Source organism: Betta splendens, chromosome 8, assembly GCF_900634795.4.
Source record: "Betta splendens chromosome 8, fBetSpl5.4, whole genome shotgun sequence".
In the NCBI taxonomy this organism is placed as follows: Eukaryota; Metazoa; Chordata; class Actinopteri; order Anabantiformes; family Osphronemidae; genus Betta; species Betta splendens.
Window position 1 is genome coordinate 15096497 of NC_040888.2, and position 18679 is coordinate 15115175.

The 18679-nt window shown below is 41.4% G+C and overlaps 1 protein-coding gene and 1 long non-coding RNA gene across 3 annotated transcripts; both read right to left on the reverse strand.

The window, feature by feature from the left end:
* Nucleotides 1–2580: 2580 nt before the first annotated feature.
* LOC114860638 (cyclin-dependent kinase 5 activator 1-like) lies at nucleotides 2581–11832 on the reverse strand. Its single transcript, XM_029159386.3, has 3 exons — nucleotides 11006–11832; nucleotides 9187–9782; nucleotides 2581–9066 (listed from the first exon to the last, which is right to left on the reverse strand). The coding sequence occupies exons 2-3, from the start codon at nucleotides 9700–9702 to the stop codon at nucleotides 8575–8577; spliced, it is 1008 nt and encodes a 335-aa protein (XP_029015219.1). The 5' UTR covers nucleotides 9703–9782; nucleotides 11006–11832; the 3' UTR covers nucleotides 2581–8574.
* A 1255-nt stretch (nucleotides 11833–13087) lies between these two features.
* LOC129604470 (uncharacterized) lies at nucleotides 13088–16142 on the reverse strand. Of its 2 annotated transcripts, none has more exons than XR_008695370.1 (5): nucleotides 15479–16142; nucleotides 15328–15379; nucleotides 15135–15159; nucleotides 14905–15012; nucleotides 13088–14826 (listed from the first exon to the last, which is right to left on the reverse strand). It is a non-coding gene; the product is annotated as an uncharacterized LOC129604470 (long non-coding RNA). The 2 variants fall into 2 exon arrangements; XR_008695371.1 differs by having other exon boundaries at nucleotides 15103–15159.
* Between the last annotated feature and the right edge of the window lie 2537 nt (nucleotides 16143–18679).

An 18679-nucleotide genomic window follows, 5' to 3' on the forward strand; every position in this document is an offset into this window, starting at 1 on the left:
GCAATGTGTCAACACACAGGTTGGAAACAATCTAACGCTACTGTTCAACAGGAAGAAGCAGATTGTTACAAGACATCAATTGTAACCTTGTTGTGTTAGACTTCATTTTATGTTACTCTGATTATTGCCTTGATCATATGATGTTTCTATGTAACTTTACACACTACTTTTGAATGAGAAAATTTCACAACAACAATTCACAACACTGAGTTTAAATATCCTAAAGTTGATTTGGTGTTTGATTTGCTCACAATCACTTTATTCACTGCTACAAAAATTTTTATCCTTCATCTACAGATGAAAGACAACACAAGCAACAATATGCATCATCATTCTGGTTTAATCCCTGAATCTCCTATTCGCTCTAGACGCAAATGTACAATTAAAGATCCGAAAGCATGAAATCTATCTTAAGATTATATGATACAGAACCCCATCGGAAACCTATGGCTATCATAAATTAATTGTCTTTATTACATAACAATCGAATGGCCGTAGACATGTTGTTAGCAGAGAAAAGAGACGTTTGTGTTATGTTTGGAGACGCATGTTGTACTTACATTCTGAATAACACTGATTCTAATGGTATTGTGGCGAAGGCGCTCCACAGCCTTCAGAATCTCAGCTAACTCTGGTATAGATTCCTTCTCTTGGAATTGGCTAGACGAAATGTCTGGAAAATGGAAATCTCATGTCCGCAGCTGTTTCCTTTATCATTGAGATGGCTGTAATTCTCTTGTTTATTTTTTGCGTTATCCCACTGGTTAGAGGTGATCATGCGTGCGACCTCAGCAACACTCTCGTATCAAATGACACAATGCACTATGTTCAAAAACCCCAACTCTAATTCACTTAATGACTTTGACGATGGTCTTAGGCTATCTGACCACAAAATATTATATGATACAAATATGATTATGGGCTTATTTTCTTCACATGCCTATACAGAAGTTATCCTTGTATAACTACCCACCAAAAACAGCTCCCAAACTTTTGTCCCTAAGTTACTTGCATTTTATGTGAAGGTGTATTTTGAATCTTGATGAGTTAATATCCTTATTGTTTCATTTGCAAGGGTCTTTTATTATTACAGAATGTGATGTCGACAATTTTTATTCCTTTATGGTTTGATTAATGTGTAATCAAAAGGGGGGAGTGTTATGGGAAAAATTGTCTCTTCCTTATTTCTATGTGTCTTCCTTACTTCTATGCAGTTATTATATGATTTATGACTTATGTTCTGCAATTAATATCTTATGTTTTGTCTTACTGTATGCATTTGACATTTGACCTACATTGTTCAATGGTTGTCTCTGCCTGATAGACTCTCAACTCTAGCTCCCAAACCCAAGGTCGGAGAGTTGTGTCTGTCTGTTGAGACTTGGTGCTCCTTTCTCACAGATAGTTGGACGTCAGCAATGCAGGTGTGAGAAAGTAAAAATCTTCACACACACTGCGACAGGGAGGAGATGGTGCATGTAATTTGATTGGGTTAGAAAGACATTCCACCCTAGTCGGACAGAGAAGCTAAAAGGCAGAAGCAACTTGAGGATCGTGGGCTCTTTGCATCACACCTCCGTGGTGTGTGAACTGATCTCCCCAGCTGGTTTTTGGTTTGTTGATGTGCATGATCAACATCCATGCTTTTTATTTGCTTTCCCCATTATTTTTATTTTCTTTATTATTTCAATAAATCGCACAAAAGGACAACTCTCTCTCATCTACTTCTTTATGGAAAATTTCCACCACAGCCATCATTTCCTTACTTTGTTCTGTCTGTTCTCCTGTTCTCCCATGACTGCTTTGATTTGATCCACATCTTGCAGACTCGTTTTTAATTCCAACACTTCTCTGGTCAGGTCATCCAGTCCAGTTATTTGACTCCCTGAGTAGTTGGACAAAGCCTTTGAAGTTTTCTTGTTGGTTCAACAGCACGTGTACATCTTCTTCTGTTGTTCCAACATCAACTTCAATCATTCCTCTGGAACATACTCCTCTTCTGCCTCTTGCTCTTCAGCTATTTCTTCTGTTTTCTTGGGTGGAAGCACAGCTGGGGCTCTTCTCCTTCTTTGTGTCATTCTAGTTTTCATTTTAGTTGGCGAACAAAGACAGAGACAATGCAAGCATCAGGAAGGAGCAGAGAGAAAAAAACGTCCTCAAAGTCGTCCTTGACGACTTTTAATATTACATTGATTTAGTGCATTCAGTCTAGTTATTAGTTTTATATTTGATATTTCTCATAAAGTGTTAACTTTTCATGTCCTGAAAGTTGCCATTTCACCCAGATAAGATGTATATTTGGTGGTTATGTTTGAAATTCCACGTTAGTATATACATCAATTTGTAACCTACTTAGACAAAGTGCTTTAAAAAAAAAAAAACATGTTCTCCACTGAAGAAAGAAGCTTCTCATATACAACTCTTCCAAAACTGACAACACTGTTTTTTTGAATTTGCTGTACTCTGAAGACAGTAAGGTTTAAAATTAAAACTCCTACATGTGTATGCAGTTCACTTCTGAAGGTCCCTTTCATATTCTGGCTGGTAGGGTTTAAGTAATAATAGGACTCAAAACAGCTGTTCAGTTTGAGAGGTTTATTATTAAGAATTAAGAATTAAGAATGCCTTTATTAGTCCCACAGCGGGGAAATTCCCATCAGCAGCCAGGTTACCCGGCGCTAGTCCGACAGTGGAAGCAAATTGCAGTACAAACAGTAATAAAACGCACACACATACAGTATCACACAGTACAAGTGGAAACCTTGCTGGAATTTTTTCTTGGGTTCATCAGGACAGATAGATAAGGTCGGAGAGCAGACAGTGAGACTGTAAGGATGTGGGGGGAGGGGGGGGGGGGGGGTGGGGGGGGGGGGGGGGGGGGGGGGTGTATCTGAATCAGTGTAGTGAAGTGTTGTTTATAGAAGTATGACCGAGGCCGACCAAGATGTTTACAGGTCAGTCCAACAGTTGTCCTTGAAGGGAGTCACAATAAGGGGAAGAGGATAGATAGATTATCTTTTTATGATTATGCATGCATTCTGTAATTAGACAGTGTCTGCTGAGGGTGCTCTGTCACAAGAAGGTGAGATGGCAAAGGTTTAATGTTCAGAGTTCATTTTTCAAAGAACAATATTTTCTCTAGTGCTCTCTTCAGTCACTCTCTAATTACGTGACCACGTAAGTTGACCAGGAAGCTGAGGTGAGTAGCAGGTACAAGAGGGATGATGAGCCAGAAGCCAAAGGTGGCCAGGCTAAGTATCCAGCTGTCAGGGATGGTTATTACCAGAATGGGCCTGGTGCTTGAGGGAAAAGACTGACAGGGAAGGTTCTGAAAACCTTCTACGAAATATGTAAGGACACTAAAGATCCAATATTTAATTCCAAGACAGGAAACAGTTTGGTAACTCACAGTACCAAATTCGTTTCAGGCATGACATACTGTACAGTAGTAGAGTGGCGGGAACACTGTGGCAGCTGGTGGTTGCAAAATTTTAGTCTAGAAACAGGGACTGAGCAGGTGGTTAAAGACATGATATGAACAATAAGCATCAAGTGAATGCAATCAAGAGTGTTTGAGAGACAGAGGAAACAGGGAGGAGCGAGGGTGAGTGAACCATGTCCTTCATAACAAGAGCCCAAAATCTCTAAACCTGACACTATTCCACCATTGCACCACCAAACCATTCCATGATGTGCCTTACCTGCCTCCATGGCTGCTATCTCAGCCAGATGTTCAGCTGCCATACATTATACAGTAATTTAGCTGATTATAGTTTGTGTTAAAAATCTGACTCTATATATATACTATAGCTGAGTAAAACCTATCCAAAATATTATTTAATTAACTAAAAATAGTTTAAAGAACATTTTACATTAGCTACTAAAACTCTCAGGCTAAAATTAATCCAGAATGTCTGCAACAAATCATTATAAGATTCAGTTTCATTCAAACTGTGTCGCTACAGACGATTCACTGCTGCCTTTCTGTGGTCAAACTAAGAACTGCTTCTTAAATGTCAAACCTCACACCTGAACTTGAATAAAAAAACACAGTTATTATAAAGGATTTTATATAAAGTTCCTGTAACAGCTGATTAAGTTATTCTTAGTTCTCATACATATTCATACATCCACATAGGAACAGACTGCAGCATCAGCACTCTAGTAACACTAGTACCCTTGATTGAACGAAGATTTTTGTTTACAGAGTATGATTCACAAATGGAAAACATACTAACTTTATCATTACCATAAGCTTCATAATGTTACATGATAGCTTTTGTCTTGTATGTGTAGCAAGAGAAAATATGGCACACGGTTATGCGTTGATCAATAACGAGAGTGTGGAGAAGGGGTAGTCAGTGTTTGAAAAGTCTCACATGGAAGATGGGTTTCCTTTCCTTGCATGTTTGGCTCTTGTTTGTCATCCTGCACACCTGTGAGGGCTGGAGCAAGTCGAAGCAAAATTGAGGCGGAAACTGTTGTGGGACATTTTTTCATCAGTTCTTTCCCTTCAAAAAAAATACGCCCTCGCCAACTGTGATCTGACATCCACGTAATACAGAATAATAATTGACATTCTAGACCAGCAGTAGTAGAACATAATAAAAAAACAGTAAAACTTACCGTTTAATAGAATAATTTCCTGAAAAGTGACCATTCTGTCACAGCAACTGTAGCCACACATGGCAGCCTATTTAGCTTTTATATTAGTGGGGTCCTAACAGTGTGTATGGCCTGTAGTAATATAACACTTCAAGATGTACCAGATGTTTTCTGTCTGCTTTGGTGACTGTAAACATGTCATTAACAGTGACTAAGCTGATTAAATTATACTAACATCACTGTCTGGGTATATTTTTTAAAATATTCTTCACATCTATCATTAATTGTGTAGCATTTTTATTATTTGTTAGATGCACCATTGTGTCAAATTCATGTATATCAAACCTTAAATAATTTACATTTGTCCAAATCGCACATTAACGCAGATTAACACAGACATTAACACTGATTTCTTGTCCTCTGCGATACATGGATACTGATCCATGAATGCCATGTCATGGAAGCGGCTTCAATTGTGTCATTAAATGTCTGTTAAAGAGAACGACTGCTTGTAAAAACATTTCAAAACAATCAGAAAGCAGTAAAATGTCAGTTAGCAAATGCATTTTCATCCATCCTGCTGACTTCACAATAGTTTAATTAGCCAGCTACACCTCAGAAGGTCTCATTTATCATACTAGAACCTAGAAGAAGATTCTCTTTCTTAAATAACAGCTCTCGTTTTACAAAATTGCTTTTATGTCACCAGTGATAGAATAATGTTTATATTTCTGAAATAGTGGGAAAATTGTCTGCTATCTGTTACCTTGCAGTGATATAAATCACCTGTTGTTTTGACCTTTACAACAACAACAGAAAAAGATTCAAAAAAAAGTTTTGGGAACATAATGCTACTTGTTCACTGTTCAAACCCTTCAGAAATATACAGGATGAAGGATATGTAAACAAGTTTGTTTGCCATGAGTTTGTTCTTCATGTGTATATATTAGTCTCCATGACGTCTGACTTTGGATCAAGGCTACATTTGTTTTACTGCATGGAACCTACTGCATCCCAGTTGGAAATCATGAGAACACAAAACACATCCAGAGCAAAAACTTCATCTGCATGGTTCTGACACCTATTCTGGAAACAAGTGGCATTTTGTTTGTTACATTTTTAAAATCTGTGTTTTTATGTAGAAATTAGATCCTTTTTATTTTGTTGAAAGGAGAGTGATCAACCTCCTGTGTATTAAAATCACACCTTTCCACGTTGCCATTCATGTTTTGGGACACTACCTCTTTGTGGGTCCCATGGTCTGCTCTTCACAATGTGGCAGCACTTGTTCTTCAAATCTCCACTGCAGTTTTTCTTTGTAAAACAGTACAAGACCTTCAGTTGGCTCCTGTTTCTTGTACAAAATATTTTTTTGTACAAAATAATGAGTCTCTAGAATGATATGGCACAAGCCGGTAGAACGTTTCTAAAACTGAATACAGTTTATTGGCTACAGTTAAACTAGGTGATGTGACATCATCAACGCATAGAATTTCTCCAAAGAAAAAAACTTGGTTTATGCACCTGTCTTTAAAGGAATACTCCAGCAATTTTATCTCTTTTGTTTTTTAGTTTTAACAAAATTGAGCTAAACACCAAAATGTCCACATCAATCAATAAACTGCAAACAATGTGAACCTGCATGAGGATCCACCCTGGATGACATCAATATTTACTTCTCTTTGTCTCACCCATGTTTAGCAGTAGCAGTTGCAGTAAAAGCACTGCTTCATAGAAACGACCAGTAAAGGCTGTGATTTTCTGTCTGATTGTAAATCCCTGAGGTAGCATTATCTATAAGAACAGTGCACTCACTACACCCTATAATATGATACTGGGATTTAAGTACTTTATGGAGTCCTACAGGATCTTCATGCAAATATACTGTAAAGATATTGAGTAAATGCTGCACAAGAACCAATCAGGATCACTTACATTCCAACAGAAATTCAAGCAGAATCAATTTACATTGATTGCATGTTCTTGGTTCTTACTTTTTATGTATTTTTAATGGACTACGGTATATCCAACACATACACAATAAATCAGGATCAGCAACATCAACCGAGTTCTGCAATGTATGGATTTAAAAGCCTTAGTCTTGGGGCAAGAACTGAGTAGGAGACCTGGGTTTGAAAATATATGTCTTCAATGGACCTAGACAGATTCAAATGAGGTCAGCAATTTATGAAACAAAAATATGTGAAACAGACAGAAGAGTCTGTGAGAACTATGTGCTGTCTGAGCAGAGGATGTTAGTTATTACAAGAACCCAAAAAACTACACTTTCACGAAAGGTTCTTGAACGCAACATTGTACTAAACTGCTGGAGTATCCCTTTCATAATACTTTGTCTATCTAAGCTGTCACTGTTTTTTTTAAGTGGGAATTATATTGTCTTCGCCACTAGCCACAATAGAATCTAGAATAGTGGACTTTCCAGTTTTGTTCCAAAGCTTTGATTTTTTTATTAATGATGTGCAGTGTAGGTGTGGACAAAACCAGCCTTCCACAAATTGCGCTCACTGGAGAGCATTCCTGCGTTGAGTGGATGTCACAGTCCTAGCTTTCAGCAGTCCAGCAGGGAAACCACTCAGTCTCTTCAGCAACATGTGATGCGGTGCGGCCAAAAAAAAAGCAGCATGCTAGGAAACCTAAGAAAGCACACATGCATGTTAAACAATCCGTGAATAAGTAAGCAGTCAGGTCGGCGGACCAGAGAGTCTATAAACATGGGCCCACTGGACTGGATCCTACTGGTTGAGGCCAGACTGGATTATATGGTCAGAGACAGAGAAAGGGTGTGAGTGGCACGTCAGTTAGCAGTTCAGGTATCTTTCAAGTCAAGTGGCAACAGTACCGATGAAGCGGATTTGGAAGAATCGTCCCTTGTAGAGTGTGTTTCTGCCCTAATGAACCAGGAATATATTTAATGTTTGCAGTCATTGGTCAACTTCATCAGTCTTTCATACAATATGAAATAGATGAAATGATTAAAGATTTTTAAAAGTAAATTCTTTTTTTAGCTTGTTAGTTTATTTGTTCATTCATTCTTTCCTTCTTTCTTTCTAGCTTGCTTGCTTCCTTCCTGCTCATTTAGGACAGCACCAATATGGATGACAGAAGAAAGTGCAGAAATTTTTAATTCTATGTGCAACATATCCCCTAGAGGATTCAATATTGTTTTTACCCATGTGTTTGTTGGCGTAAACAGCTCTCAGCAGGGCTTGTTTAAGGATCTGTGCTGCTGGGATTAGCCTTTCATACTAAAACCAATATCTAATTTCCCAACTTATAGCAGGACAAACTCTGGTGTTTCATTAGAATACAGTACGTTGTGAGATCTGGCTGAATACGTTTCACTCTGAAAGGTTGGTAGACTTGGTGTTTTGTGGTTCATTGTAGTCCATCTGTATCTTGTTATTAAATAATATTTGAGTTTCACCAGTGGGCCTTGCAGCAAGTGTTACCAAGTGCAATCAGCTTGGGCAGGATATAAGGAAAAAGGTAAAATGGAGTTGGCAATGAGCAAGTGGTCGCGTCTAACATATGAAGTGACCTCATGCAATGTGGTTCATGTTATTCATTGACACCTGGGTGCTATTACACCATTACAGTATCCTCTGTCTTTATGATACTGACTCTTAATTATGTAAATGTGTGTTGTCTGGCATTTCTAACATCTTTATGTTTTATCAAAAGGCTATATCTTTACTATGGCAACATCTAGAAATATCAGATTTGACCCTGCTGGCCAGGCATTTGATAAAGCAAAAACATTTCAAACTTCATTAAGACGCTTAAACTGCTAGATTTGTTGCCATGGTTAATTTGGTTAATCATAAACCCCTAGAGATGCCAGACAGCAGTATACTGTTTTAAGATCGCATTGCGCTGCATTACGTTCATCCTACTAACTCCATCAATCATTTTATCCATCGATCCTTCCTTCCTCCTCCCACGTCCCACTTATCGGTCAAGGCCTATGAGGAGTTTAGTTTTCTCCTCCTCTTTTCTGCTCTCATTCTTCAGGTCAGCAAACACCTGGGTAAAGAAGTGCGGGTCGGTGTTGATCTGGAGCATCTTGCCGCTCATGCAGTTGATGATCTCCAGGCAGCGGTCCCAGAAGGCTTCCTTCTCTGCCTCGACCAGGAAGGGCTTCAGTGGGTAGGAGATCTCGTTGCCCATGTAGGAATAGGACAGGTAGAGACAGGTGAGCAGCAAGGCCTGCAGCTCACGCTCCGAGGTCACCTCGGCGGAGACCACATCACGGCACAACATGTAGAGGAAGACCACATTGGCTGGAGTGATGAAGCCCTGATCCTGCCAGCCTTGTAGGAGTAGGGATCGGTCCACACTGCGCAACCACAGCACAGGGTCTGTTGGGGATAGGCGCTTCAGTCTGTAACACCGACGGCACAGGAACTCACCCAAGCTGCGCATAAGTTCACTGGTGGAGGCCTGGGGTAAACATAGGGAGTAGAGGAAAATGGAAATAAATGGAAGACAAATGAAGGAATATACTTTCTAATATTCTTATTTTGGATATTTTGTGTGGTGAAGAAAGAAACTTCGAGTCACCTGGACAATGACACGTTTTGGAGTGCCTGCTGCAGTTGATGGCTGAATTCCAGAGCCAGTGAGAGAATTCTTTTTGGCAGCAATAGTGGCTACGTTAACCAGGGTCTTGGAGGTTGGCAGGTGAGAGGAGGTAGTGGTAGTGGTGGCTGAGAGGTCCTGGCTTGTTGAGTAAGATGAAAGGTTAGCACAGGACTGAGACTTCTTCAGCTTCAGACTTTCGGTAGCTGATTTAGACGTCGTGTTGGCATTAGCATCTGGAGAATTCCCTTTCCCACCATCGCCACCATCTGACTGCAGCTTCTTAGATCCCTTCCTCTTTGCTGACACAGCCACAATTCTTTTCCATGGTAAGACATTGATAATAGAAGGCCGTTTGAGGGACTTTGCTGCTGTGGTGGCAGCGTCCTTAGCATTTTTGCTGTTCTGGACCGCTGTGTAGTGGCCCACTGTAGCTGGGCCATCTTCAAAAAGTGCTGCCTTACGGTAGCTGGGAGACAGTGACAACACCGTACCCATGGCGTGTAGTACAGGTGGGCAGACAGACACAGGGAGAGTGTGGCGGTGAAAAAGGTCTGAGTAGCAGCAAATGGCGTCACCTGGAATTTTAAGGTGTCCCATAAGTACAGTTCACATTTCTTCTACTGACTTTATCCAATGATTTCAATCACATTTCATGCAACCTTCAGCTGACCAATTTTGGTTAGTATAGGTGTGTTTCACTCTACACTAAACATTTGTATAGCAATTTTCTAATATATCAATACATGAAGTCATTAGACACACACACTCACAAGCACTCATGCCTTCATACATCTGTGACACTTGTGTCACAGGGGAGCCAGGAATTGAATCACTGATCCTATCCTATGTGTTTTTCAAACACTGCCGCCCCATATTTTTTAGGATTTATTTTTCATGAGCAAAAATAAACTTTTTATGCAGATTTTCTTTAATATTTTAAGTCAAGGGTCCACTTTCCCCGAGGCTCTAAAACACATCTTAAGTTCTACTTCCTGTAGTGTTTTCACAGTAATATCCAAACCCACAGATGCTGTTTCCATAGTAAGGTCAGTGTGGCTCCAGCTACCATGACAACTGAGCAAACAGAATAGAACAGGATGAAGAGTTACACCCTAAATTCCAACAATTAGCCACTAAGTAGACCTTCTGCTTTTCATATGTTTCTGGGGGCAAGAGTGTGAACAGCAGTTAAATCATTATTCTGTTGTTTCATCTTATCTCTCAGTAACAGTGCACTAATGAAGTTACATTCCTTTGTAGTAGCCCTAAATGTGCCACAGGCTGTTTTCTCTGCAGCTAGTCAGAGTTTAATTTTGTGTCACTTCATTTTTTAATTTCAATTTAAAGTCGAGCCCTGATGTCACTAAATAAATATACCCAAAGACTAACTGCAGAGGGGAACTGTATAGGCCTTCCATCACTTCACTGTTATATAAGATAAAGCCACAGAGGCATGAGAAAGAAATGTGCACAAGCATCCATCTTAGCTTCAAAATGGAAGCCTTGAAAACGCTCCCAGCCTTCACCACACACACACACACACGCGCGCGCTCGCGCGCAGTTTCCGAAGCATCAGCTGATAGACCTGTCACAAACATAAGCTATATTATGGTATTCATTATTTTTAAATCTATATGACCTAATTTCGAGTATCATACAACACAACAATAACACTGACAGAAGCCAGGGCATGAAGTGTTGCTGAAGACCGTTTGGCTTCATTATGTGTTTTATTATCATTTGCATAGCAGAATAAATGGTTCGCGTCCTATGCAGCAAAATGAACCTGTGTTCCTACCTTTTAATTACTCGAGTCGTCTTCTGACGTCCATGTGTTACACCTTCACACTCGCTGCTGGATAAAAACGCTTTCTGATTGTTTTGTTCGGTTTCCACACCGCCAACACAGTCCAGGGCGTGAAAACGGATCGGTCCCTGACGGTATGGGAACCCCGGTGTTACAGGCCGACAGATCTGTTTCTCGGTGTGTTGCTGTCTTTTTTCAGATCTTCATTGACAGAATGTCCCTCGCTGGTTGTTGGAAATAATTTTGTCAATCAGACGCGAAATGTGCTTCATTCCTTCGCTGGCAGCGTGCGAGAAGATGTATTCCATCGAGAACTAAAAAGCTATACGGGCACGGTTATTGCTGTGCTACTATAAAACACACACGTACACATACACACAAACACAGCGTGGACTAATCAGACATAAAAGCCCGCGTATCAATCTGAAAACCGTAATATACTGGTGGAGAACGCCGTGACAGAAAAAATGGCTACTATGTCTTCCAAAAACAGAAAATAGAAAATAGACGGCAGCTTATTCACTCAGCTAAAAACCTGCCAGGGAGAGAGCGAGACCCGCTGCTTTGATGCGGGCATCTGCAGTTATTCGGGTTGGATGTGGGAGAGAAACGGCGCCTCTGATTGGCCGCTGGCAGGATGCTGCTGCTGCTGCTGATGATCGCTGTCGCATCCGCGTCGCTGAGGCCATTGGCCGCCGACGGGGCTCCAGCCTATGGGAGATTTTGCTGTCCGAGGTGCTGAACCAGCCGACCAGATGTGTCAGAAGCGGCTGCTGTGGCAGAGGAGGTTGGCTGGTAAAGGAGGATTTGTGAATGCGTCTGAGGAGGATGAGCCCCGCCAACACTGTAGGCGCTGAAACAACTTGCGGACAAATTTCATCATTTATTGTTTTAGAATAGAATAGAATAGAATAGAATAGAATAGAATAGAATACCTTTAATGTCCTGCAAAGGGGAAATTACCATGTTGCAAAAGCACAAAGACATATAGACATATATACAGAAGAAATAGATACACAATAATTATAAGAAATTGGAAATTAGAACTCCACAGGTTATGAACATTATGTACATATAACAATGAGGTAAGGTGACTGCACCAAACAAAGTGAGTGAGATATTAAATTGACTGGTGAAATTGCCCTGGAGATGTGGAGTGTGGTAGAAATGTGCACCATGTTATGTGTTTGTTATAAAGTCTGAAAGAAGCAGGAGGGAAAGACCCGCGGAATCTCTCCTTCCCAAAACGAGGGTGGATCAGTCTGTCACTGAATCTGATCTCCAGGGCAGACAGTGTGTCCTGCAGTAGGTGAGACTCAAGGTCGTGAATTTTTCCAGAACCCTTCTGTCTCCCACCTCTCTCATTGACTCCAGAGTGCAGCCCAAGACAGAGCTGGACTTCTTAAAGACCTTATCCAGCTTCTTCCTCTCCCTCTCTTAACGGACCATGAGATTTATGTGGGATCGTGACATTACTGCAGACCGTCATTTCATAGAAGACAGTTTTTAGCGCGCACACACACACACACACACACACACACACACACACACACACACACACACACACACACACACACACACACACACACACACCACAAAGATAGTTTAAGAAATTACAGAATAAACATCTACAACGACAATATACTGTACACTGAAAAAACTGTAGAGTGAAACTTACTCAGAAGAACCTTGGTAACAATTTCAACCCCACAGGGCTAATTTTTAAGTACACTATACTTAGCACAGAGTAGGTTTCATTCAAGTATTCAAGTAAACTTTACTTTTTTAGTTATTGATCCAAACAAATCAATAGCTGTTACTCACTCCACTTTAATAAATGTTAATGCATTTGCATCAATATTTATGTATTGATGATTAAGTTACATTTTAGTAATGTTTAATTCATTTTTATACAGTACTGTTACAAAATATTTACTAAATTGTACTTATTTTACCTTAGTATTGTTTATTTAGTATGTATTTGCAACAATACCTATATATATAAATTATACATTGCAAAACACAAACACTGACATTAAAATACTAAAACTAAAAAGACAAGAAATACTTAAACAGCAGCATTTTTATTATGTGCTTCAAACATTAGTTCAGTTCACATAGACAGGCAAGGATGTTTGGTGGAAACTAATACTGTACATTCCAGCTGGGCATGTAACGCAAAGGTAAGGTAAGCCTACACTGAAAAAAGTTAATTTTAGTAAATTTTAATCAAAATGCATTTCCATCAATACTTACTATGACATACATTTATGTATGTTACGTACGTACGAACGAACTTAAGCACAGTGTAAGGAACATAAAGCATCACTCATAACTCTGCAGGCAAAGGGGAATACCAGACTTAAATTTAACACAGTAACTTCACTGTCAACTGCATATTTATTTGAGCAGTACCGTTTTTGTCGAGACTCTACTACTGTATAACATATGTCAATAATCTTATCCACCTATACATCAGACACATTACCCATCGTGGCCGTGCTCTTACATCCAAGCAGATTCTTTGTGTTGCGTTACGTTTTTTTTGCAAACCGTAGTTTTCTTTATAACATTGGAGATGCTGAGCACGTTAGTGAAGCCACTGTATGTAGAAAGGTTTGACCTCAAGCGCTTTCCTTGACACAAACTCCTCAGAGCCATTAAAGAGGAGTTTCACAGGATTGCAGGTATGTGGTATTTAATTCTTTCAGTGAGGCTAATCTGAAAAATGATGATCAGTTGATGACATCTTGCTGTGAACTGAAATAAACTAATAAATGTACAGGTGCACTGACTACTCTTTCTAATGGTCAAAGACTACATCACCATACTGTAACTGACGTATCATTGTTTACACCACCAAGATCCTTTGTGATGATGCACATGTTATCACAAACGTGGAGGCCAAGTGCCTTCCAAATAGGCTACTTTTGATATGACTCATGAATATATTGTAAGTCAACCCTAAGTAACAGGCTGAACTATGGTAAGTACATGTATGTCCTATACACTTAGTTCAATGCATGCACTCACACTCACAGAAGCACTTCTTTCCAGCACTAAAGTAATGTGAACTTTCTTATAGGAGAGATTGACGGCTTTCTGCTGGAGATAGGGGTTAATGTGTGGAGAGTTGTCCTTTTGTGCAATTTACTGAAATAATAAAGAAAATAAAAATAATGGGGAAAGCAAATAAAAAACATGGATGTTGATCGTGCAAATCAACAAACCCAAAACCAGCTGGGGAGATTAGTGCACACACCACGAAGGTGTGATGCAAAGAGCCCACGATCCTGAAGTTGCTTCTGCCTTTTAACCCCTTTCCCCTAACCCCTGGTGTCTCTCTGCACCAATAGAATTGTTTGCGCCACCTTATCTCGCTGTGAGTGAGAATGTTTGCTTTCTCATTTCTGCATCATCATGTCTTGTTATCCAAAGGAAGGAACACCGAGCTTCCAAGACAAGATGCATTCGCTTTAACAGCCTTGGGTCTGGTGGGGAGTCAGATAGGAAGGAGCCAGAGTCCGGGTGTAAAAGACAAACATATATCATAAATTATTAGTCAGTCAAATGGAACATCAGATGTTTAGACTTGATGTACGACAGGGCACAAGAGATTATTTGTTTGTGTAAGAATGTTCAGTTCAGTATTGCACCTAACCAGCACATGACGACTGTGTTGGATAAGAAATAGCACAAAGGCACAATTTTTCCAATAAATTCCCCCCTTTTGATTACACATTAATCACACACTAAAAGAATAAAAATTGCATGCAATTGCAAATCACAATTTATTTGGTTTTCTTCATTTCCTACAAATACAAAGGCAATTGTTAGATGTTATGATTATTCCAATAATTCATACAATTCACCTTTAACTATACACTCACCTCAAGCTTTTGTTTGAGAATTTCAGTTTCTAGATCTGTCTTTTCAATCTGGCGGTCCAAGTATAACATTTCCTTGAGATTTAGTTTATACACCTCCTTAACCGGTAACTGAAAATACAGAAGATTTAGAGTTACATGACATAGTTCCTCATTACTCTTACAGAATTGAACTCTGGCATTTACTGAAAATCACTGAACTGTGTCCATCTGTGCAGCAGAATGTGACATACCCTCCTCCTGCTGTTCTTTCACACTCTGGGGCAGAGGGGAGATAATAAAGTCACTATATTTGGAGATCAAGTTACATCCTTTAGGCTACGCAACACAAACATCAGAAATCATGTGATGTGTATAAACTGTGTTAATATTACACTTTATAATACTGCTTATCATAATTTAAGCTTTATTTAGTAGTATACTTACAACATCCTGGGCTTCTGTTGTGACAGGAAGATTCATATATTTTCATCAGAATCTGTTAAGACCAACAAAGAACCCAACCCAGACTCTAAGAAATGGATATATATTAAAAGTAGCCTGTGTAAAAAATCAAATATATAGGTAGACCTCTTACATTTTACAGATGCACTTCTATCCTGGGGAGTGACTGGTTTTGATGAACTCCCTCCCAGAATTCCTTCAGCCTCTGCTTTCCAGGGTTCAGGCTGAGGGCCTTCTCCTCTGCATGTGTCAGTGGTGGTGGTGCAGGTCCTCCACCAGTTGTTCTAGCCTCTACCTTCTTTCTGTTGGCTGAGTAGAAGTCAAATGATTATTATCATTATCATTACACCGATGTTGAAAATGCTGCTGCACTGCTATACTCTGCATGCTATTTATTTATTTAATATGTCAAATGTTGTAAAGTCAGGTAGTCTACACCCATGATAAGATGGTGCATGGTTACACTGAACACGATATGATTTAAATGTAAACTTAAGCATTGACTCGAGCAGCTATTTCCTTCGAAGCTAATTATTTCTCTTTCGTCGCTGCAGCCGTGTTGCTTTTTCTACGAAATATAGGCTTGTAGTCGCTTTTTCTTTGAGGTCATATCCATTTCCGGACGTCTTTTGTTGTCCTGTTGCCATGGTGACTCGTAATATCTTCACTCCATTGATCAGGGCTTTGTATCGTCGCGGTGCACGCGCTTAACTCTGAGCCAATCAACTCGGAGTTGCTTAAACCAACTCTTATCAGCTGTTCTGAAACCGAAAACTCCAGGTTTGCAAACTCAGTGTATATCATCTCAGAGCTTAGTTTAAACTCAGAGTTTGTTAAATCTCCTTCTTGAAACGGGCCCCTGAGACATATTACAATTAAAAATATAAATAATGTCAACTGTCCATTGTACATGAAAATCTCTCGCCGCTGAAGTTCAAACCTGTTTTAAGTGCAAACTGTCATTCACTAAGGGTAGTCGGATTTACTTTCATCACCCATGTAAAATTTACTTGATTTTGAAGGTTTTTAAAACAATGATTTACCTTATTTACTATTACTTGTTATTTGTATGCAAACTTTATTTGGACAAATAATGATACTAAATTTCAATGTATCAAATTAAATTAAATTTTAAAGTAAATATTGGAACATAACAGGTTTTGTAAAATTTACACAGGTTAACAGCATAACATTTACATGATCAAAAAAAATCATTTTTTCAGTGTTGGCTTGCAGAGCTTCTACAGAATGAATGTTCCTTACAGCAATATCTGGAGTTGTTGAACGAGACACAGATATTCTCAACACGCTTAGCTGTAGCTATAGGCATTAGCTGCAGCAGTTTAGCCAGTTAGCCTGACCTACACTGAAAATAATGATTTCCCATATTTTCCAGTTTCCCATAAACAAGATAGATAATGATAGATAAGGCAGATAAGAGAGTTATCTTTTTGTGCTTTACTACAACAATAAAGGAAAATAAAAATCAAAAACATGGATGTTGATCATGTGTCATGGATAAGCACCTGGTCGTCAGTCTTATTTTCTACCTTGCAGTCCGATTTTAATTTGACATTCCTTGTTTGGTTTCCTGTCTGTTCTAGGTTCTGGTTTCCCACTCTGTCAAATGTTTCACCAGCTGTCATTCGTCACGTGATCATCAGCTGTTTTGTGTTAATCAGTAGTCACCCTATTTAGCCTCAGTATGCACCTTATTCCGTTGTCAGATTGTTTGTGAGAACACCGTCATGCCACGCTCCATCGCCAGTTTAGTAAGCTTCTGTTTTGGCTTTGTACTTATCTATGTTACTCCCTTCTTGTCGGTACCTTTGTCAGTTTTCTTTACCTCGGGGTGGAGGAGTGGTGGTACAGCTTGAGCAATATCAGCCAGGAGTTGGAGCGTGCGCAGCGCGCCGCACCCAACAACACACCGGCTTCCCAGCAAACGCCAGCCTCTGCACTTCTTCCATCGTCCGAGTCATCGTCAGGGCGGGCGGTCTCTTAACCCGGTTCAGGAGTCTGTTCCTGCTTTGCTGCGATCCTCGGTTACGACCTCGCCTCCGGCCCTCCAGCAGCCGCCAGAGGAGGCGCTGGCTCCTGGTGAGTGAGGAGCTGAAGGCTCAGAGGGGTCCTGACGTTATTGGCTCGCTCTGGGTCCCCACCTTGATGCCTGAGAGGGAGGGGCCTGGACCAAGCCGTCGGCGGTCTAGCTGGCACCGAAGGAGGCCAAGTCAGAATCCAGAGGATCCTGAGTCTTTTCTCAAGCTCCACCTCACTCAGTCTGCCCCCGGAACAGGTCCACGGCCGGCTCCAGCCTCAGTATCACATTCCTCCTCCGGGTTCATGTTTCAACCCACCGCAAACGCCGTAGCCCCGCCACCCATGAACCCTGCTGTACCGGTTCCTCAGTCACGTCTCGCCCAAGCCCCAGCCCCAGCGCATCACAAGGTGCTTGCCCGTCTTGACCCCTGCTACCTCCCAGTCAAGCCCAGCCACAGTCCCTGTCGACCCTGTAGCAGCGGCCGTTCCAGTCCCTGACGGCCCTGTAGCAGCGGCCGTTCCAGTCTTTGTCAGCCCTGTAGCAGGGGTCGTTCCGGCTCTTGTCGGCCTCCAGGAGGAGGTTGCTCCAGCCGTAGCTCCCGACGGCCTCCAGGAGGAGGTTGCTCCAGCTGCAGCTCTTGACGGCTTCCAGGAGGAGGTCACTCCAGCTGCAGCTCCCGACAGCCTCCAGGAGGAGGTCGCTCCAGCCGCAGCACCAGCTGCAGCTGCCAACGGCCTCCAGGAGGAGGTCGTTCAAACCGCAGCTCCTGACGATCCCCAGGAGGGGGTTGCTCCAGCCGCAGCTCCAGCTCCTGTCGGCCTCCAGGAGGAGGTCGCCCTAGTCCGGGCAGCGGGTCCTGGGGTTCCAGGCTGGCTCTCGTCGGCCTGGGGCTCCGTGTCCTCTTTCCTCCTCTGCACAGGTGTTGGTCCTGGAGTGCTTGGGGGTGTTCAGGTGAGCACGGCTGTCCCCGTCCCGGGTGGTCCGACCACTTCCGCCTCTGCACCTGGTGGTCTGGCACGGATCACGTCTGCAGGTGCAGCTCCTGGTGGTCCGACCACGTCTGTCTCTGCACCTGGTGGTCTGGCACGGATCACATCTGCAGGTGCAGCTTCCAGTGGTCCAACCACGTCTGCATCAGCCCTGGGGGGTCCGACCACGTCCGCAAATGCAGCTCCTGGTTGTCCGACCACGTCAGCAGATGCAGCTCCTGGTGGCCAGACCACATCCACAGATGCAGCTGCCGGTGGTCCGACCACGTCCACAGATGCAGCTCCCGGTGGTCCGACCACGTCT